Consider the following 22,917-nt stretch of genomic DNA (forward strand, 5'->3'; position numbering starts at 1 on the left):
GAATCAGTGTTCAACGCGCTCCAGGGTGAGTCATCCCGATTCAAACCAGCTTTCAGACCAGTACAATGTCAGTCAGCTCCTCGCACAGTTCGATATGAGTCAGATCTCAGCACCGAGTACAATATGAAATGAGTCACCGACTAATACGGCGGCATGTGACTCCAGTACCCAGTGCGAGTTGTCAGAGCTTCTGTGTGATATGAGTCACTTCATAGTACAGTAAAATGGGCTTTTTGGAGACCATTCATAATTAAGCACAATGCAACCAAGCGCTCAGTAGATGATGGGAGGGAGCAGTGCAATCTGCTACATGCACCAGTTTCACTGTTTGCATAGTAAAGAGGTTTGTAAAATATTAGGCTGAATGAATTTTTTTTTTTTAAAGCAAGCTGCATAAAAATAACTAGAAGCACATACTTCCTCTGACATTAAAGCCAGCCAAAGCAGGGCTGAAGCAGCAGTAAAGCTCCCAACATCAACGAAGCCTGGGGTTTGGGGGTTTTTTGGCTTGTTTTTGCTTCTGAGAACTGATCAACCAGTGTGAACTGACATCCATCTGCTAAGGCTGACTCCAGCTGCCACAGACGCCAAGGCAAGGGATGCCAACAGTCTGTGCTGTGCAGAGAAGGACTTGACACTGATTTAACTTAATTGCAGTTTGCAATGACCTGGTTTGTGAAGGGAGTCAGCATGGGACAAAGTTACATCCATACTCGTGTTTATACAGCTCCGCTGTCATAGCAGCCATAAACAGCTGTACTGGAGCAACAGGTTGCTTTTGTTGCTTTTTCTATGCAACAGATAAAAAATTCTCTCACGTCTTTTCCATATTACAAGAGAAGTAATGACAGTGACCCTGCTGATTGCATGTTAGAGTAACATTTTCAGTGAAGTCTTTTGTGATAAAAACGAAAGTAAAGAAATACATTAAAATACTACCAGAGGAGATATAGGGCATCCCTCGGGGCGGGGGGGGAAGCCACCCACAAAAATCCCACTGAAACCTTAAGTAACTATGTTTCTTAACAAGAAAGTCAGATTCTATTCAGAAAAATACTTTAGTGCAGGATGTTTTTTGCAGACAGTGGGCTGATCTGGCAGCCAAATGTGCAGCACTGAATACTGAAGAAAAGGAGCAGGTATCTAAGTCCTAAGTAGGAGACCTCAGTAACAGGTGATGTGATCAAGGCACCACTACCTGTTACTACGTGGGGGTGATACACTTTCAGCCCTTCCTTTTGAAGTGCAAAGCAATGCTTCAATTTGGATCGATGAACCCTGCTCCTCCGAGCTGCCACTCCTGGAAAAAATAATTAAATAAAACAGGTAAAAGGCACTCAATTTCTGGACATTTTACATAAAAGCATCCCAATATTGTTATTTAAACTCATAGAAAGATACTGCTTTCTCTTGCAATTTTATCCACTTAAGACTTGGGCACAGCAGTGACATAAGAAGCCATTTTATTCTGTGTGGCTGTCAGTCTCTGCTAACCTCTGTCTTACATTCATAAATGCTCAACCATTTCAGTCACCTCACTACAAGATGCCAAATCTCCAATAATACAGAATAAAAACTGTTGTACGAGCTCTTAACTCACTAGGTGGGCAATTCGATAACTATGCCTGAAGCATGTGCATATGTGTGGGTGAGTTCATTAACATATATTATAATTCTTCTTTATCTAAAATAGTACACTGCTTGATGCAGAAAGCCTGTGTGTCAGATTTGTCAATGAAGAGGAAGAAGCACGAGCATCAAGCTTCCTGTTCATATTTCAGTTGACAATAAACTGCCACAGGCTTCAGTGGGAATATGTTGCAGCCCCAAATATTTCTAAATTAATAAAATATAGATTCAGAGATTTACTTGACCCCAGTTGCAAGCCTCTTACAACATTAGTAGATAAGGACAAAACCTCTTTCTTCCAACTCCCTGGTTATCATCAGGAGGATCCAAAGAGAGAGCAGCAATTGTAGGAGTTACATAACCTCGCCTAAAGCTCGCTGAAACCAATGGGTAGTTTTCATTGCTTTAATGGGGGTTGGATCAGGCCCAAAGTATTTACTGAAAAATAACTGGACTATGATGATCCACATCTGTGCACTCACTCCAACTGGCTGTCAGCTAGCATTATAGCACAGGGCTTCACAGGCTGCATTGTTACTAGGAAAGCTTCATGCTGTGGCCATGCACATCAGCCCTGAGGACAAGTTAAGGCTTGCACACCTGCCTGACCATAATGTGTATGAGGAGGAAACATTATGTCTAAGTAATTATGTTTAAGTAATAGAATCTTTGCATTTTGAGCTGAGAAAATGTCATTGTCCTTTAGCATAAAATGAGGCTAAAAGTATAAAATCATTGTCTACAATCTTCTGTGTATTCTTGTGTTCGGTTTTTGGTTTTGTATTTGTTTGGTGGTTTTGTTTTGTTTTTAAATTTGACATTTGTGGATTAGACTTTAAATACTGCTCCTTTGGGAAGGCTGTTTTCTTGGTAGCCCACCTTTCTACTGAGAGATTAGTAAACACTATAAATGTTACAACTAAGCCAAGTATTATCTGAGGTGCTTTTAACCAAGGAAGTAATTTTCATTCCTGACCTTTGCATTTATAAGGTTACAGAGATGCCTCATAATCTGAATGTCAGATAGGCATGCCTTGGAGTGGAAAAGGTATGACAGACATATTTATTCCAGTACGTCAGCATTACTCTTAAGGCATACACTAGTTTTTCCACTATTGTCAAAAGTAGCTTTTCAGATGTTTGCTTAAATCCCTGGACTTTTTTAAAAAAAATTACTTATTAGCATTCAGTAATATGAGCACGTACTTTTTATATGAATCATACGATGCTATCTAGCTGGATAAGCAGCAAGAACATGTGCCATTATTTTTCCTCTATTTTTGGTTCATTGCTTGTTAGGGACATTTTTATAATGAACTAAATTTGTTGTTATCATTATATAGAGAAGGGCCTCTCTCTCCTTGGGAGATCCAGAAACTCTGCACCTGAGCATCTGCATAGAAGCTACATTAGGTTGACTTGAAACAGTGAACCAACCAGAGAGAAGCTGATCAACTCAACTCCTACTCCCCTTGCTCAATTAAGTATTTGACTAATTGGTGCACTCCATGTGGGATTTGGACAGTTTGGTGGATTCCTCCAGGCAGGACCTGCTGTGCCTAGTCAAGTTTCTTTATGTTTCAATGTGCTGATTAACATCTGGAGTAGAGAATACGGCCCTTCCAGAGACTCCAAGGCTGCAAAATGGATCTAACCCTACATAGATTGCAGGTAGTCAGAGAAGACTTGTAAGTAGTCAGAAGAGAAACTTCTTGAAGATGCAGAAATGATTATGTAGGACAGTCTTTTGTATACTAGCTAGTTAGATTTTTTGTATGTAGCTCAAGATAATCACTAGGAATGGATCATGCATGTGCTGGAGTGGTCCCAAGGAGCATGGGCCAGCTGGATGCAAGAACTGCACAGTAAAGCATCATTTAGAGTCTCATCTGGTCCAGCCAAAACCACCACTACAAAGACCTTTGCAACAGAAATTCCTGTTGCCATCTGGACACTGACTGTCCTGCTCAGGGATTTAATTCCCCACAGTGACTTGATATTAGCAAGATCAGATCCCACTGACTACCCAAAAATCAGCAGAGTAGCACCTTTTGGTCCTTCCCTATCCATATGAACCAAAGTCATATTTTTTCTATTAAATTATGGCTACCCAAGCCCTCACCAAGCAGACATAGGTGTCTCTGACAGTGCTGCCATTACTTTAGACAGTCAAACTAATATAATTGGACGTAGAGATACATTTCATATTATATCCAGCAATTGGCTAAAACTGTACCCAGCCTGGAGTTAAAAATGCTGGAGATGGTAGAGGTTGAAGACCTTTGGTTAAGGGTATCTCACCTCATTTCATCAGTAGTCTAGAAGTACTTCTGGATTCCTTAAACAACATGTACAAGATAGCGATCTATCTCAGTTTTTAAATCCCCTGTGTTTTCTTCTCCAACCCATTTTCAAACAAGGCACATTGTCCCCACCATCTGGAGCAACTGAGACAGCAGACCCCCATTCTCAAAGTGCAGAGAGCATCCAGCACAGAGGGTTCTCACACAATTTGTTCATTCTCATAGCACCCTCTAAGAGGTCTGGAAATCCAAGAAGATAAAGGAGGCACAGGGTGTTCAGAGCAGTGAAACTTCCATTTTGGTTTGAGGGAGATAACCTAGAGAAAGATGAGCAATTTTTGATTTGCTTATTCTTCCTCAGCAAGGCAAATTTTAGGGTATGGATCTCTTGTAGTGCAGCAATCTAGTTTAAGGTAATAGGTAATTAAACAAGAACAAGAGACCAAGGAGCTTCCGAGGTTTTTAAAATCCAGGTGTATTAGGGGATAAACCTGCCACAAACTAGGTTGATGAATCACTCCACTGGGGCTCAGGGACAAGTTTTTCTCTTGGACCTTCCTCTCTTACCTTGAAGAAGCAATATAACTGTGCCTCAGTCTTAGAGGGAAAGCAGTAGAGCTCAGTGGGACTACCCAAGTAACTTAAAAACCCTCACCAAAAACAGAGCAGTAATTTGAGTCTGAACCTGTGAAATGTTGGTCCTTCCTGAACTTGCAAGGACCTCAATTAGAATAGGAGGAGAGCACATCTCATAGGTCTGAATCTTTAACTGCTTAAAGAAATATATAAAAAAAATATAGACATACTTAAACTACCTTGGAAAAAATAAAGCCATCCATCTCTAAATTTACTTTATAGTCAAAACAGTAAGAGTTCTCTTGAAGAATAAATACTAAACTATTCAATTAGAGCAGAAATAGAGAACAACAGTTTTTGTGCACCGATACACACTCACCCTCTGCATTCTCTTAGTAAGAGGGAAAAAGTCACTTTCAGTGGTAACAGAAAACTCTCACTGTTTGTGGCCATCTGTGTAAATGGATTCAGGAAGCAGAAGGAGGATTTTTAAACAAAACATTTATACAAATTTTGAAGCGAGGCATTTCAGACAATTCATAACACCTCTGCTTAGCACCACCTGGTACTAAGTCCAACCCAAGATATGAAGTCACTTTTCTCAGCAGCATAAATACAAGTACCAGATCATATCCTCAGCTGGTATAAATCCCCTTGTTTTCACTGGCCATAGTGAAGTGATGTAGCTTTTCAGCAGTTGAAAATTTGTCACACACTACATGCAATCAGCATTAATACTTCAAAATTGAATGTGTAAGAACTAGAATGGAATTTTCATCCTCTTTGTTGATGGACACACTTATATTTGATTGTCCAGGGAAATGAAACAGAAAATACTTGACAGTGTCCAGAAAAAAATCCATTTAAAACCAGATAGTAATTGCATGTCATGCAAACTGAAACGTGTAGAAAGAACACCTCCATCTTGTTTTTATTTCAGTGTCAGCTGACTACATAAGTGACTGTCCTGGGAGGCTGGTATGACAAGCAGCTGCATTTACCAATTGCCGTTTTCAAAGTGCATACCTTGTAACAAGGAACAGAATATTTTGGCTGATGGAAGAACATTTGCACTGATGTTTACAGAAGATGCACCTAGCTGATCCATTTTTTTCTAACTGCAGGTTCTTTCCCACTTCAATGCCATATTGACTAAACAGTCTCCTGTCAGATTTCAGTGATGTACCTGACACCACCAGATGTAGGAGGATGGCTGTACGCCTTGTTTTCCTCAGGAACACGCCCTTTTGTCCTACAGCCAAGTAATAGCTCTGAACTATCCCTCACCTTTGAATGCTCTTAAAGGGCTCCTTGAGCTCCAAAGTCTTCCAACCAATTGCTACAACTAATGGTTTTCCTGCCCAACTCTACATGCCTTTCTCTGCAGTGTCATACTACTGGTTTAAGAAAACAGAGATCATTATTTAAGCATCACAGTCAGATTTTAGGGACAAGTTTAGGCCACTTCTTATGCTACTTATGAAACACAGCAGCTGTCAGGGGAGCAATACCCATGTGCCCCTTATCCTACTTACCCACTTCACCACTTGTGGATCTGCCAAATGTATTCTCAACTACCACAGGGAAAGAAAAATATTTAGCTAAATGTATCAACAAAGTATCAACATACATCATTCCCTTTAAAAACTTTAAGGTAAGCTATTAGATCAGAATGCTGTGGATGATTCAGATTTTTCGTTATTAAAACCTGATGACCCACAATATCAGTCTAGAAAATAAGGAAAGCCCTTTTGCAAAATTAGCAGTCATAGTTCCACTGGTTTTGATCACAGTTGGTTGAGGCTCTTTGGCCTAATACTATGGGATAATAAACTTGAAGAGGTCACCAATCACTGGTACCATGTACTATAGCAATAGGGGCCACCTGTGAATAATTCTTCAACTAATATATACTGCTGGTCTCATCACTGTTGCAAAGAACACAGGCACTAGAGTTTATAACTGGTTTTACACTTACTGCATGACCCAGTCAGACCATATGATGTCCCAAATTAACTACCATAACATTATATGAACAGACTTTTTTACTGGGAGGTCTAAGAAAATCCTCTCCTTTTCACCCTGAGCACCTAAAATCTACTGAAGGCAAAAAAATAGCCACCTCCATTCCCACAGATCTGCAAGTCAGTCAAGCAGTTGTTTAAATTATTGCTAATGTGAGTTGTACTGTAAAAAAGCAAGGAGTTTTGTAAATTCCTACAAATAATATTCACTAGACTTGTTAAATCTACTGTCCATTCCTGCACACAGCACAACTCAAAACAGTAATTTGAGCAGTTGTCTGGAAAGGTTCATTACACAGCTATGGTGGCTGCAGCAAGAAGCAGCAAAGTGTGATGGAGAACTTTGATGACCCATAGTGGAATTCTGTATATACTAGAAGTCGCAGAAGAACAACTACAGACATAAAACAAGGCTTTTCTGCTTGTGTCCCATTAGTGGCTCTGTCATTAGCTCACTGCATGATCTCAGACAACTTGCTTCATCTCTATAACTTTTTTTCCCATACACCTTTCAAGATCATTATACTTCCCTGCATACAGTCAGATAGGCTTAATACTTTTTAAGGTACTTTTCTTTGAAAACGAATCCTTAGATGACTTGCACAAACTCAGTGTCTATGCCTTTGCCTCTGTTCCAGTCAAGGAGCAGTTTATGGGAAAGCAAAAGCAGCAGATAAGGAGCTCGTGGTAAACTTCTTATATCACCATACACAGCTGCAAGATTGCAGTGTTTCTGTTTCCCTGGTTTACCTTTTTTTTTTTTTTAATTACATCTTTTTTTAAAAAGCAAATAAATCTAGGAAGCCAGTGTATTTCCATGAATATACATATGAAATTATGACATATCCTTTAGGCAGAGCCTATGTCTTACTGTGCATTAAGGCCTCATGTCTGGCATTACACAGTCTCAGTACAACCACGACTGTGATATACATTTGCAACAAGTTGTGCTGCAAACATGAACATTTTAAATTTATTTTGCAATTCTGGTTAGAAGATGAACCACAAAAACCTGGATTTTTTAATTTAAGACATCCACTTATGTGAGCAAAGGGAGTTGGTCCAGGTAGAAGATTATATAGAATGACGCACTTGACAACAGTTTGGTCTAGAGACAGAGCTGCTTTAAAAAAAAAAAAAAACAACCAAACAAAAAAAAAAAACAACCAAAAAAACCAAAACAAAACGGGGAAGAATGAAGTTAGAAAAACAATGCTGGGATGGATCACTTACTCATTAATTGGTCTGTGAATCTGGACCAGCCTGATATGTTTGTCTTATGAGTATTAATACTATGTGTGCCAAAGAAGTTTGTGACTGCAGAACCACCGCTCAGCTCTCTGCCTTGCCATCCTATAAAATAGAGCCTAGATTTTATTGAGCCCAAGCTAACTCGTTATTTCTCTGAAAGAACAGTAGAACATCATAACCTTTTACTGATCAGAAGTTTGATATGCTTCTGAGTTCCCCTTTCTAGGTTAACAACCCAAACTCCTACAGTTTTTCTGCATAAGTCATGCTTTCTAAACATCTTGTTAGATGCTTTATCTTTCTTGGAATGTGATACCCGTAGTACTTGCACAGAGGAGTAAATTACTTCCTGTATCTTACCACACATAATACACCACAAAAAGTCACATTCTAGTTTGTGATCCACTGCAAACCTCTACCGAATGTACAATATAACAGTCACCCACCACAGGAAGTACATGCACGATAATCACTAAACAGCTCTGTAATTCAAAAGCTTGGGCTGTCTTTAAGCCACCAGATCTATTCCAGCCCTCTTTCTCTTATTTCTCATTACTCTAATACAGCTCTGCTATCATGAAAGCACGCTTTATCTGCTAAAAATATCTTTCAGAAAAAAAATCTTCATCACATAAATGACCAAAACCTACTTGCTTATTCAATGAGAAAGTTGGTATACATCTGCAAAGTTAAAATGAAAATGCATCATTTAATCTGAAAAAATGTGATGAATTTGTGTTGCTCAGTCCTTCTTTTTCTTTAAACTGTGTGAGAAATGATGCAATGATGAACATTTATAAAAACCTATAGTACCAGAAAACTTCTAAGTAAGGTGTATGATTCAGAAGTGAAACAAAGACACAATGCTGCTGGGCAGTTTTTGCCATACAGCTACTTGCACCGTCTTCCCTTTCATTAAAGATGTCAAAGAACAGTTCTGAAGAACCTGAAATGGTAACAGTGGATCCAGAAAGATCTTTTGAATTAAGCTACAGTGGGATGAGGTGGGGAGGAAGAGTTTATTCTTCCTACTTCCACTATCCTTTACCTTTCTTCTGGGAAAAAAATCAAAGAGGAATCAGCTTTTCTACTCAGACCACTATCAGTCCAATTGTGATATGGATTAGAGATATGAATATGTGAACTATCCTCATAAAACATCTCAAAAGTAAGAGTGGATGGATTAGGCTATATAAACCACACATCTGAATCCAACTTACACTTTTTAATCAATAATTGTTTTGTCCAAAGCAGCCTGAAATATTCCTAGATATATTATCATTCCAATAATGTTTCATATGCTATCACTTTCTAATTGAAATATGAAGATGCTCTATTTTAAAAAGTATAGGTATCTAGAAGGAAATTAATAGTTAGGGCTTTGTTCTATTTCTGTGAATCTGAAACTCTGAAGGAAAGAAATCTGAATCTACAAATGTTTCACATTTATTCTTCCACATTTTAAAACAAGAAAGGTTGTGGGGCTTTTGGAAGCTATGCTCTTTTTCTGATTTTCTATTTCTGGACACTTAGGCATTGCTTGTCAGATTAGGTCTACAGAGATACAAAATGGGTTTATCATTTTTATCTGTATTGTTGTTCTTATATTTTATTCCTCCTGCAGAACAGGTGCATCTTCTGCTCAGCATGTCATGCATTTTTCTCTTGGGAGAGTGGGTGGTTCTCAGAAAAACAAAAACTATTAAGCTGTATAAGAAAAACAAATCCAGCATAAAAAAACCTAGCAAAATGTAGTGTTGCACTCTGGTACAACAATCTCCTTTCTTCTCCTGACACTTCTGTCAAGTCGTGACAATGTCTGCGCATTCTCCCTCAAGTTACAACAGTATTTCCTAAACCTGGCTGAACATTTCAGAAAGGAAGGCAACTTTTAACCCTCCAGTATTCAGCTCAGATTTTGAGTCTGGTATTCAATTATCAATTAAAAGAAAAATCAAAATAGGTAGCAGCTAATTTTAATTCCACTACAATTTTCATGGCCTCAAAAGAAGGTTTAGCAACCTGAAAAAGCCTACACACAAAGGGATCTCATAACACAGGAGGATTAGTTATGTATCCAAAAATCAAATACAAACTAAATGAAGAAAGACGTATTCATATTGTACAAACTGGCATTTCATCTATAAAAGACATCTGTCACTTAGATATGGCACAACCCTCAGCATAATAGGGAGAGCATTATTAAGTGTTGTAGAGCAAGTTGGAAGCTCAGAGAGAGGTCAGAAAAGGACAGGGACTTCAAGGGGACTTGTCATTTCATTAACACCACTCCTCTACAGAATCTGCAGAATTCAGGCTCCCAAAAAGGTTTCCTAGAACAGTGCAAAAACCACAACCAGTGCTTCCACCAAAAATTGATTCATGCTGTCTTCAGTTGGGGAAGGTGACCAAAAACCTGCATGTTCAATATTAACATCCAGTCATGTGTTTTCTCCATTAGTAATTCCTCATCTTCACAGAAGCACTTGATTCCTTCTTGAGAAAAAACTTTAAAAAGCTGTGGCAGACCTATAATGGACATATCAGCACTGGCCCTTCCCATTTGCTACAGGGCAACCAGCAGGTTTGAGACATCCTTAATACTCACCAAAGGCCAGATTTTCAGCAGAGCTTAGGTATCTCATTCAAGCATCACTAACTCTGTGCACTGGCTAATCAAGAGAAATGGAAAAAGAAAAGAAAGAAGAAGAGAGGCTTTAACTACCTCTATTCTGTACCATTTTATTTAGGACTGGCTTTGAAGTCAAAAACCATATGAAACCCTTTTCAACTCCCCTGTGCCAAGAGCTGCAGCTCAGAGACCTCTCACTTCCACCTTTTGCTCTCTGCATCACTGCTCTCTCCTCTTTGTATTCCCACCCATGTGCAGAATTCATTAGCCCCTTTACCTTCCATCACGGCACTTAAAATGAGTGAGTCTTCCAAAGGATTCAACACCTAAGAGCTTGGGGGTGGGGGGGTGGAAATCAAGCATTTAGCTTTTCAGTTCCTTTGGAGCTGTGGCCTTCAGCACTTCTTGGTGAGACTTTTAAAGCAAAGAAGAAAAAAGAGAAATGTTTCTTACTTCCCCCTTCTCTTGCTGTCTTGCAGCCCATGGGATCAGAGCGGATGGAGATGCGCAAACGGCAGATGTCTACGACCCAGGAGAACCCAGGCACTGCGCAGACTCAGCACAGCACAGGAAATCGAGGTTCCAATGCCTGCTGCTTTTGTTGGTGCTGTTGCTGCAGCTGCTCGTGGTAACCCCTCTCATTCAAGTCTCTGGCGAACGGAGTAGCAGGGGAGGGAGGCAGTAACCTGTGTATAGGACAACATAAGCCAAACAGACCACCTGGGTAATTCTGCAAATCTGGGACTGAGATGACAGTGCTCTAGTACAGGACACAACCTTCCACTCCAGTTTACTCTTTTTCCTGCCATTGAAATAATAGACTTTAAAAAAGAAAAAAAATCTCTGTACAGTATCTGTTAAACTTTTGTTGTCAATACTGTGTAATGGAAGGTCTGTGTTGTGCCAGACTTGTTCTCCTCAGCCTTGACCTTCACCAGTGCTTCCACTAAAAACTGAAAGCAATACCAGAATGTCACAGATTTAGATTTAAGGCTGGGACTTAACAAGCAGCACAGACTGTGTTAAATGGAGTTCAGAGAAGGTGGAAGAATTTGTAGGTCAGAAAATGAATGACGGTCCCCAGCAGTGTTCTTTTGTTTTGAAGGCAACTGGATCAGTAGTCATTAGCGTTGCCAGCTCATGGCACCTGCAACTCATATGAAGTTAATCCTTAGGATCAGAGACTTTAAACGTTGTGGGTAATTTGCTGAAGATGAGGAGTTAAGCAGAACATAATTCAGAAGAAGTCCCATTACAAGGTGTTAAGGGGGAAAAAGTTATCGGGGGGCAAAGCAAAACAGGAAAAGGAATCGGTCAATTCCTTAGATTAATGGGTTCACCTTCTCTCTCTTACCAGCTCCTCCAAATCCAAGTGACTTCATTCAAAACTGAAGTAAAGCTTCCCATACCCAAAAGACCTGTATCTGTTTGGGGACAACTGTTACTTAATGGGCAAGACCAGAACTTGCATATTTCAATGAAAAAAAGCCTTAAACAGCCATAGGACTTGAACCAAAACACTGACAGCAAGCTGAGTGCTTCTTATAAATGCACTATGCACCATATAAACACTTCAGAGAAAGCAAACCTGGCACTGAGGTGAAGGGAATAACTCAAATAACCTTACAGCCCAGGCTAGGAATCTATTTCACCATTATTTTTTTGCAACAGCAGCTGGTAGCAAATGCTTTGAAGAACACACTGGAAAGCAAGGGAAGAGCAGGCTGATCATTCCTTTGCTTTTGGTACTCAGCTCATCAGAAGCCAGTTCTGCCCTCCCTAAATGCAAATAGTGAATAATTTGACAGGACAAAAGGCCGCCTGGAGATTTCTTGCAAGTTGGCAAGAACTCTGGCTCTGATCTTAGCATGCTTTTCAGCAGGTGCTTAGAGGTAAACTAAGGTAGAGTACTGTGCCTATACAGGGTCAGTTTACCACCTTGCAGAATGGCATCTCTGTTAAAGCATCCCATAGAGCATCCAGTGTCATCTGAACAGTTGTCCAGTGCAATCACAAGTGACTCGGTCTAGAGCTCCATTACATAAACACTTGTCTTTCCATAAAAAGAAAAAATAAGGCATATTTATCTACTAAGTCAGATACATAAAATATCTTTAGAACTGTTGATAAAGTGCTTTTTTGTCATTTTACCTGGTATTTTGCAGGGTGCTCATTTTCTGTGCACCTCACTATTCAAACAATTCAAAGAAAGCACTTTACTCAAGGGTGTGTGAAAGTACCCAAATTTCATGATGCTTAAAATTCCTATTTGCACTTCAGAATCATCTGGGAAACCAGTACAAGCTCCAAAACAGAGCAGCTTGTTTTAGCTTTAAAATAATTTCTGATTTTTTTTTGAGAACAATTGTTTTCTAGTAGCAAGAAATGCAAAACAAGCCATAATTAAGCTATTTATATTCCCTGTTCATAGTGCCTTTCCTCAAAATAGCTCAAGTACTTTGAAGAGAAAAATTATGAATAGGAATAAAAATAACAGTCTACATGAGTCATGCGGCTGAGTTGTTGAACATCCAATATTCAACATACTCTTAATAGTAGATTTAGAATGAAGACATGGTGAAATGAGTCTCTCAGCTCAATACTCAGAGCTTGTGTTCATTCCTAAAGCCAACACCCAAGCCTCCAGCCTGTTACTCTTTGAGATCCTGAGATGCAGTGTTGCACTAGTGTCTTTTTTCTTAACCTGTACATTTCTAGGGAAAGAGCCTGCACTCAAGTAATTTTCTGAGGCATGACATGTTCTCTTAAAGAAGCTTTTGTTATTTCTTTTGTCTTTTTACCCTTTTGTGCATTTATCTTAGGAAGACTGCAATCCTTCCTGTTAGATCTGTTGGTTCCCTTCAATCCAATAACTCCTCTAACAAGCATATCACTTCTTGTCTGTGTGTAAGGAATAGATAATCTATCACTGTTCGTATTTAAAAAAGGCCAGAATCACTGATAAAAAGGATAGTAAAGGATTGAGACCTATACACCCCAAAAGAACAGAGAACTAACATTAACTACTTTTCCCCCCCCCCCCCGAAAAGGTGAATTGAAATAGTTCATGGGTTTAAATGTATGGTTCGGATGTTGCAGAAAAAAAAGTGTTTGTAGTATCTGCTCTCCATTTTAACAATAGGAAAGCTTTCCTACCTCTTCAATGCACGGACTGCCTTGGCAAAGAGAAAAGCAGGTCTCTGCAGATTATGGACTAACACTAGAGAAAGCAAAAGGAGGAGATAACCAGTAAATAGTAAGGCTGCAAATAAGACAAAGCCATGAGTTTAGAAGGCAAAAAGGAGAGAAAAATCAACAGATTTAACAAAAAGCCTTACTAGAGATAAATGAGATTCTTAACAATTAAGGCAATTAAACTGTTATAACATTAGCATTAAAGAAAGGTAAGATAGAAATGAAGAAATTAAGTTTTATATTTTCTTAGAAGTTATAACTGTATTGCTTTATTTCAGCTGGAGAACCCTTTTCATATAAATTACAGGTTATAGTTCACCAGGAGCTTTTCTTCTTGACAAATTTTAAGCAGCCTTACCGATGACATGAACGTGTATTTGTATGCACGTGCATTTCTCACTACGCTACAATAGCCTATGAACTGGAACAGTCCCCACTCCCTAAAAAGAAGTATGTATATTCTCAAATCCAGTCTCAAAGGAAAAAGAATCATCTACAACTACAAAAGGAATTTTTAAAAACTAGTTATTTAAACTAACATTTGATGAAAGCAGCAGGAGTTTACAGCTACCCTTCTGTGGGACATGAAAAATTCTGTGATCACTAGTGATTGCAGCAAACATTCTTCTGTAATGCTACAAACAAACTAATACTCATTTCCAGTCAGACATACTCAAAATGATATTCAGCAATGATATATCTGCTCTTTGTGTGCCAGACCTCACATTCTGAAGCACATACTTTAAGTTGCAATCAATTACCACACAATCTGGCTATATCCACATTTGAAATCTGAAAGATGCTTACACTTCCAACATCACATACAGAAGAGTCTAGCTTACTTAAAACCTGTGCTCCAGCCTCTGAACTCTGGCTTTCGTGTAACATGGTATCACCATTCTAAACCGTCTTGGCCCTCATTGTGCCTTATGGATATAAAAAATAGCCAAGGAGAAAAAAAAAAAAACAGAAACCAGAACAACCAACCTTTAAGTCTAACCCACATAAAACCACTGCATCTAGTGAACCTCAGTAAAAACACTGCATCAAGCATACACATTATAATAAGCATCAATGGAGAAAAGATTCAGTATGTGATAAAGGGTACTCATGAATACATATATATACACCATATATATATATACACACACCCTCATGTATACTCTATATAGGGAATTGGACTCAATGATCTTTATGGGTCCCTTCCAACTCAAGATATTCTATAAATCTACAGTCCCTGTATAGAAAGTCTGTGATACAATACTGAACAGTGTTCATCTACATTAAAGTTTACCAGGTAAAACTGATGTCAGAGTATAACTATGGGTAATGTCACTACTTGTTAGCTTCTGTCCTACCAGTCAATTTTTCTTTTAATATCAGAGGAAAAGCAACTGGTATATGTTCAGCCTTCTCCTCTATGAAGTTGACTAAAATTTTGTTTGCTACCTTGTAGTCTTACAGTTAGAAATCAAGAGGAGGAGAGAGCAAGAAGAACATCTCACGAACTCCAAGCAGAGGGTATTCCAAACTGTGAGGAAAGGTATGGTCTTTACTAAGTGTACTGTCAAGCTAAAATGAAGAAAACCCAAACCATACTAAATAAAGTGCATTACCTGAAATATGTAAATAATCATTATCTATTTGTCATTTATGCTGAATTTGCAGTCCTCTGTCTCTTTACCTCCTAAGGTGCCAAAGGTCTGACCTGTAATCTTTTACCTTATTTATACGCAGCATCTAACCACATCCCCACTTTCATAACATGGCAGACCAAAACCAGCATTGTAAACACAGTCTCCCCTTTTTTCTGAACTACTTTTTAAATACATCCTGTTCCCACCCAGCAACTATGTGATGAAGCTAACTGTCAGTGCTCAGCCTTACAAAAATAATAAAAGAGGAGCTCAGATCCTCCCAAGAGTCAGGCAACTGTCTCTTCAGAATTGCTCAAACACGTAGGAGCACCTGTAAAACTGTAGTAGACAGGAGGGTACCTTTTATAGGGTTTGAATCATTGCTTCTTTCTATGTATTTTCATTCAATTTTTAACACTGATTCAACAAGGACTATTAGATATAGAAAAAATGCTTAGCTGTTGCAGAGGGACTTCTTTGTTGCAATTACTTTGAGCAGTAAACTGCAATTTCTGCATCAAAGTACTGGCAATCATCTGCATCGGAGCTTTTGATAAGCACACTTTTAAAACACATCTTATGTTTATTAGAGTTTGCACTTGGGTAGTTCTGGTGAGAAATTAAGAGCCCCATGAATCTTGCAATTTTGTTCCATTGTGATGGCAGATGCCTCCGCCCAGCTGCAAAGAGTAATATTCATTCATTTCTCTCTTCTTGTCCTCTCCTCCTTCCTGAAGCCCTGCTCCTACTCTTGAAGAAGTAAATGCCTGGGCTCAATCATTTGACAAGTTGATGCTTACTCCAGCTGGCAGAAATGCTTTTCGTGAATTTCTACGAACAGAATTCAGTGAGGAAAACATGCTTTTCTGGATAGCCTGTGAGGAACTAAAACAAGAATCCAACAAAAGTGTCATTGAAGAAAAAGCAAGACTGATTTATGAAGATTATATTTCTATCCTTTCTCCAAAAGAGGTATATTACTTTTCCCAGTACATTATTTGATGTTGCTCTGCATAGTTAGTTCTAACATGCATTTAAAGCTACAACAATACCCAGGGAGAACTTTTTCCCCCCACATTCCACTGCCAACAAGTAGAGATTTAGGAGAAAAAGGCAGACCCATCACTGAGGTGAGATGGTCAAAACTAGCTGTAAGAAAGCTCCTCCTATGCTACGCTGGCATGCTCGTGTAAAATGTTTAGTTCAAGGCACAAATATACAGATGATCACTTATCCTGGCTCAACTTAAAATTTACTTATTGGACAAATCAGTTTCTTTTTCCTTTGCACTAGGAAGGTGGTGTGTGCATCTCTCCAAAAGCACAGTAACCACAAATAAAGTGTTACTTACAAGCACAAGTTGCTCAAAGAGCAGCAGAAAAATATGGCATAGAACACACCGATTTCCTGAAAGTTTTCGCTTTGCTGTTAGCAAACATGTCAAGTTTCAAAGACACCTCAGTTCAGTTTGAGTATAATCTTGCCAAGCAGGCTAGAATTTTAAACCTTCCAATATCCTTGCAAAACTCAATTGTTTGCAGTGCAAGCTATACTTTCATACTTATAAAAATGCTGTTTAAATCTAAGTAGTCTATTCCAGTAATACTGATATCTTTCTACAGAGACTAGAGCCTTGCAGAAAAAAAAAAAAGACATTACTTGTATGTTGTATGAAATCATTATATAGCCATACCTGTGGTTCACATTAATTCACCCTGCTTTTTAACACAGGAATTTGATTAAGCTACAGCTTCCCAGGTTAAGGCTTTCATCTGTGCCATATTTTTTACTCTAAATTCAGTCTCTTTACAACAGCGCTAACTCCCAAGGAAACAAACTGTCACAAAAAATTACAAATCTTCTACTACAGAGCAGGAAGTTGGTCTGGAAATAGCCTGCCAGTTTCTCAGGTTTCAGCAATAATGGGATTGCAGGCAGTCTTGGTCAAAGTAAGGTCACCTCAGTGAGAACATTTCTCTATCCATACTCAAGAGATTACTACTTTCAAATTTTACCACAGTAATTTTTTTGCCTAAGTATATTTAGCAGTTTTTACACTCTTGAAGAACACCAGCTGAAATGGTTAAAAAGACTGCCTTTTCAACCAATAAAATCAACCTGAAAATCCCCACATACTATTAACCACTATTATTTATCTGATTTTCTATTTTAATATGCAGGTCAGTCTGGACTCCAGAGTAAGAGAAGTTATTAACCGAAATATGCTGGAACCCTCGCAACACACCTTTGATGACGCACAGCTTCAAATTTATACCTTAATGCACAGAGACTCCTACCCACGGTTTATGAACTCTGCTATTTATAAGGACTTGCTTCGGTCCTTATCTGAAAAATCCACTGAAGCATAGAATTTTTTCTTAAATGTATTTATTTTGAAACAAACTGAACTCCGGGCTACACCAATCCACAGGGCATATAGAATTAATCAGATATTTACCTGAAAATAACTCAGGCAAGTTTTACTACAGACTGAATGACTTAAACCTGCACAAGGCTCTGACACAATCATCTAGCTACAGTTTCTGATCAAATTCAGTGTTACTTTGCAGAAGAGAATGAAGAGAAACTGTTGCTGTTCAAAAAATGCAGTATTTTTTCAAATGATGCAAGTTACAATGTATGTCTGAGGTACAAATATCAACTGAGCATGAAAACTATTATTTTATTTTCAAGTGGAGTGTTAGAACTTTCTTGAAAACCAAACCAGTTGCCCCATCCACGCTGTGACCGAAGTAAAAACAGTACTGTCAATACCTGGGTTACACTAGACAAACTTTCACATATTGTACCTGGCACAGGTACACTCCACTTGTCTTGGTATATTTAATGCATATATGGTGTGCTAATGGAAATTGGTATGGCAATCTCAAGTTTATGAAAGCTAATGGTTGAAATAATGCTGCCTATAAAAATCTTTTGCTGAAGAATTGTTATTTTACTACTGGAGTCTGCTGAAAGCATTTTTAAGTTCATATGGTTCATGTTTATAAAAGTTAAATTATTTAATTAAGAAGAAGAAGAGTCTGGGCATTTAAATTCCAAAATAAAGCACAAGAATTCTCACATATTATTCTCTTCCCTCAGTAGGTAGATGTAAGATTGCTCCTGAGAGGACAGCAGTATCAACCATCTTGGTTTTGTACATATTAAACTCTCCCATTACCTGACAGATCTTGTAAGGTTTCTATTACAGATATGCACACATTTAATTGACAAAAAGAGGAAGCTGGAACTACTGTTCTGACACAGAACTATTTTAGACTGTCCAAAAGAAAAGCAACAGCTCTATCCACTAATAAACCATGTTCATTTACAGTATCCTCAAAGCATTACACTTGATTTCTGGTCATACCTCAAAATCAGTAATCCCAGGAAGCGTAGGAAGAAAGAACATTGAATCCACATAATCTATGTGTAGATCTGTTATTCTAACTTCTTTAAATTATAAGATTCACTACAATTCCACTATATTAAACTTTAGAGTTTATAGTGGACTTCCACTGAATTGTACTTTTTCCTGCACATTTATTGAAATGAACCAAAAGACACATATAGGTAGGAAAAGGAGACCTGAGGAACAAGAAAAAAATACCTTAGAAGGGAAGAACCAGACAGGCATAGATCAGTGACATCTACTGTAGCCTTTCTAAAACCTACTCTTCACCTAATTCCAGCACTATGAAATGCACAAGATGGGGACTTTCTCTGAAAAAAGGAAATGGGAATAACAAGGCAGAATTTAGGAGATCAATTAAATTGTTTCCTCAGTGCACTTGGCAAGACACATGTTCTCCCCTTACTGCGTTCATGTTATTAAACAAACAATGAGATTTTTCATTACACAGCACCACAGGAGATGACCCGATACACAGTAAGTTAACAATAGCTATGGACCAGTTTCATAGAATCATAGAATGGTTTGGGTTGGAAGGGACCTTAAAGATCATCTAGTTCCAACTCCCTGCCATGGGCAGGGACACCTTCCACTAGACCAGGTTGCTCAAAGCCCCATCCAGCCTGGCCTTTATCACTTCCAGAGAGGGGGCAGCCACAACCTCTCTGGGCAACCTGTGCCAGTGTCTCACCACTCTCACAGTAAAGAATGTCTTCTTAATACCTAACCTAAATCTACCCTCTTTCCATTTACAGAATCATAGAATCATTCAGGTTGGAAAAGACCCTTGGGATCATCGAGTCCAACCATCAGCCCCACTCTACAAAGTTCTCCCCTACCTCACATCCCCCAAACACTCATCTAAACGACCCTTAAACACATCCAGGGATGGTGACTCCACCACCTCCCTGGGCAGCCTATTCCACTGTCTGACCACTCTTTCTGTGAAAATTTTTTTTCTAATGTCCATTCTGAATCTCCCCTGTTGCAGTTTAAAGCCATTCCCTCTTGTTCTATTGCTAATTACCTGTGAGAAGAGACCAGCACCAACCTCTCTACAATGTCCTTTCAGGTAGCTGTAGAGAGTGATGAGGTCTCCCCTCAGCCTTCTCCTCCTCAAACTAAACAGTCCCAGCTCCTTCAATCGCTTCTCATAAGATTTATTCTCCAGGATCTTCACCAGCTTCGTTGCCCTCCTCTGCACTCGCTCCAGCACCTCGATATCCCTCTTGTACTGAGGTGCCCAAAACTGGACACAATACTCAAGGTGTGGCCTCACCAGGTTTAAAACCGTTACCCCTCATCCTGTTGCTACACTCCCTGATGAAAAGTCCCTCCCCATCTTTCCTGTAGGCCCCCTTTAAGTACTGGAAGGGCACTATAAGGTCTCCCCAGAACCTTCTCTCCTCCAGGCTGAACAACCCCAACTCTCTCAGCCCATCCTCATAAGGAAGGTGCTCCAGCCCCCTGATCATCTTTGTGGCCCTCCTCTAGACCCGCCTGTATTTCCATCATCTTCCAAAACCAAAATACTATTCTACATGTCAGCACAAAAAAGTAAACCAAAAAACTTGAGAGACAGCAAATCAAAGTGCTTCTGTCCTCTGTAGCACAACACTGGATGACTAAGTTAAGAAGAAGCCCTTCTATATATGACTACTTAAGACGGTCCAGTTAGTGGTCACCACTGCTTAATGTATCAACATTGGTTATCTCAGCTGATTTTCCAGTAAAAATACCCAAAGCACTATCAATACAGTTTCAGTTTACATAAACTATTACATGATAGGTAGTAACTGCAACAAAACAAACTAGATATATCAGTAAGGCAGCATTCATGGGGAGCTTGCAGTAAGACTGACAATGCTGTACTTGTTTTAATCAGGGTGGCTAAGAGTGTTCCAAAACTCTCATTTGAAAAAAATAAGTTTAAATAGGTCAAATTCAGCTTGCTGGAAAGATCAGACACACATCAAAAACAGATCAAAGTGTGTTATTTCATTAAATGGAGGATTTCATTTCTTTCAAGTTAACTTTCTTCCTTGCAAAGATACCTCATTAAGAGCTGGAAGACAGACCAAACACTCGTATTTTATATCAAACAATATATTCTGTTTTTCTGCAAGAAAAAGATGCAATGAAATTAGAGGGGAGAGAAAGCTATATTGGTTTAGGCAGTTCTATGGTTAACATTAGATTATTACAAGAAGAAAATAATAATTTCTAAGCTTATTTTCCACGTACCACAACTTCTAAGCAAGTAAAATTCTCTAGGCAATTTTCATTTTACTTCTGCATTACAATATACTGACATTTGCAATGCGCATCTTTCCTGAAAAACGTTAACAAATTTTAACACTGTGTTTTAAGTTTAAGCTTACACCCAACATCAACGGCAGAATGCTGGTCCCTAAATACCCTGACAATATGTCTTAAAAAACCCAAACAACCAACCCACTCCCCTAAATATCTTGTTACTTTGAGGATGTTTAATACAGGATTTCATTGAAGCGGGGCGGGGGGGAAGGGGAAGGAGGAAAACAAAAACCCACCTGTACAGAAGACAGGTTTTTAAGTACATTTCATTACTGTATATTTACTCATAATGCACAAACTTTTTTCAGGACAAAACTGAGTTGCACTGAAAAGGAGAAGTTACTCTAGACAAGCTATTACGTGAATAGCAGGAGAAAATCATATTGACACAAGACATTATTTATAATTCATCAAATAAGAAATTATCACAAAATCAATTTATCCTAGCTTGAAAATAAGCATGGTTGGTTTGTCTTGGCATTTATCTAACTGCAGGATATCATTAAGCTTTAACAACTTTCCAGTCCACTGGTATTCTCTCTTCAATATCTGCACTTTCACAAACCAGTAACTCCCACAGAACATGCATACTGTTAAAGACTGCTCTTTTCACCAGCCTGCTAAGCAGTATTAAAATTGCATGGGCTCCTTCAGCCAACATATTGTGCTTTACACTGACCTTTAAATTACAAAGTCATTAGCACAATGCAAACAAAGATTAAAAAAATTTCACATATATCCTGAAGGGCTCTACTGTATAAAAATAGATTAAAATTTATCACACAATCGTGTACTTATTCACTTAATGATTACAAAGGCTATCTGAAAAAGTGATGAGAAAGACTATCGCAATGTGAAATAATCTTTAAACAAGTTTGCTCTAAACAGTACTTAAGAACACATCTTCTGCCATGAAAGGGATCAGTATTATTTCAATGATATTAACGAAAGATTTTCTATATTAACATTGCAACTAAATTAATCCCAAGCCTTTTAAAATGGTAAAACAATTCAAGATTAGTGCTGATGTAGTGAAACAGAGCTGTATGAAATTGTAAAGAGCTGAAACTCCTCAGGTTTATTTATGCAAATGACTACTAATTACCTATTTCAAAAGGCATGAGTTTGAAAAGCAATACAACCACTTTTTGCAGAACAAAGGCTTCATGTTGATGAGTTCAAGTTCTACCTCAGCAGTATGGGTTGTAGGTTTCAATTTAAAGTTCACATACATGACCACAAGCGGAATCCTGAACTCTGGATAAAGAAAAGGCACTTCCTTTGCAATGCTTGGAAAGCACAATAGGGCTTCAAAGTGGAATTCACAAAAGCCAGGATCACTGAGCACATACTTACCTTCTGCTTAGTGCTAGTCAAAAAGAATCATTCAGTACAAGATTTTTAAAACCCACACTTTCTCCTGAGCAAGTTACCAGAATTATATAAGGATAATGCCTTCTAACAAAGGATCCAGAAGCTGTGTTTTCTGAGCAGCTGAAACCTCTAGCTTGCCTTACAGAAGAAAGGTGGCATCCTTAAAGATCTACACACACACTTACTTTAAAAGGAGCATGGCCCATTTCTCTACTACATTAATGTAAAAACTACCTTAAGTTGCAGTGCAACTACGGTTATTCTCTCTTTTGTCAAAGACAATTCAAATATCCACCAAGGTAATAAACAAACCTGCTATTCTTGGAAGGGAGAAATTCATCACCAGTTCTACTGGCATGTTTCACTGCGTATAATACACAAATGTACTGGGTCAGCTGTAGCACAACTGCAGCTCAGCTGCTGAAATGAGATTCAGTTCCAGCCCCACCTCTACATCCTTCACCCATACATCCTTCAGACTTTGCATCCTCTCACAGTGGAGAGCAATTTCAGACAACTGGGAGAGCACCTGTTGAACAGAGGTACATTCAAAGCTCACTGATGG

General features: G+C 38.7%; 1 protein-coding gene across 2 annotated transcripts in view; it reads left to right on the forward strand.

Moving 5' to 3' along the window:
• RGS20 (regulator of G protein signaling 20) overlaps positions 1-19,389 on the forward strand; it is a 41,171-nt gene extending 21,782 nt beyond the window's left edge. For both annotated transcript variants that reach the window (XM_074881323.1, XM_074881332.1), the window contains exons 2-5: positions 10,895-11,043; positions 15,067-15,153; positions 15,985-16,219; positions 17,428-19,389. In XM_074881323.1, coding sequence (XP_074737424.1) covers positions 10,895-11,043; positions 15,067-15,153; positions 15,985-16,219; positions 17,428-17,616 — 660 coding nt within the window. In that variant the 3' untranslated portion in view covers positions 17,617-19,389. The remainder of the gene's footprint in view (positions 1-10,894; positions 11,044-15,066; positions 15,154-15,984; positions 16,220-17,427) is intronic.
• The last annotated feature ends 3,528 nt before the right edge of the window (positions 19,390-22,917 follow it).

The sequence above is a fragment of the Strix uralensis genome, chromosome 1, assembly GCF_047716275.1.
Source record: "Strix uralensis isolate ZFMK-TIS-50842 chromosome 1, bStrUra1, whole genome shotgun sequence".
NCBI classification, from domain to species: domain Eukaryota; kingdom Metazoa; phylum Chordata; class Aves; order Strigiformes; family Strigidae; genus Strix; species Strix uralensis.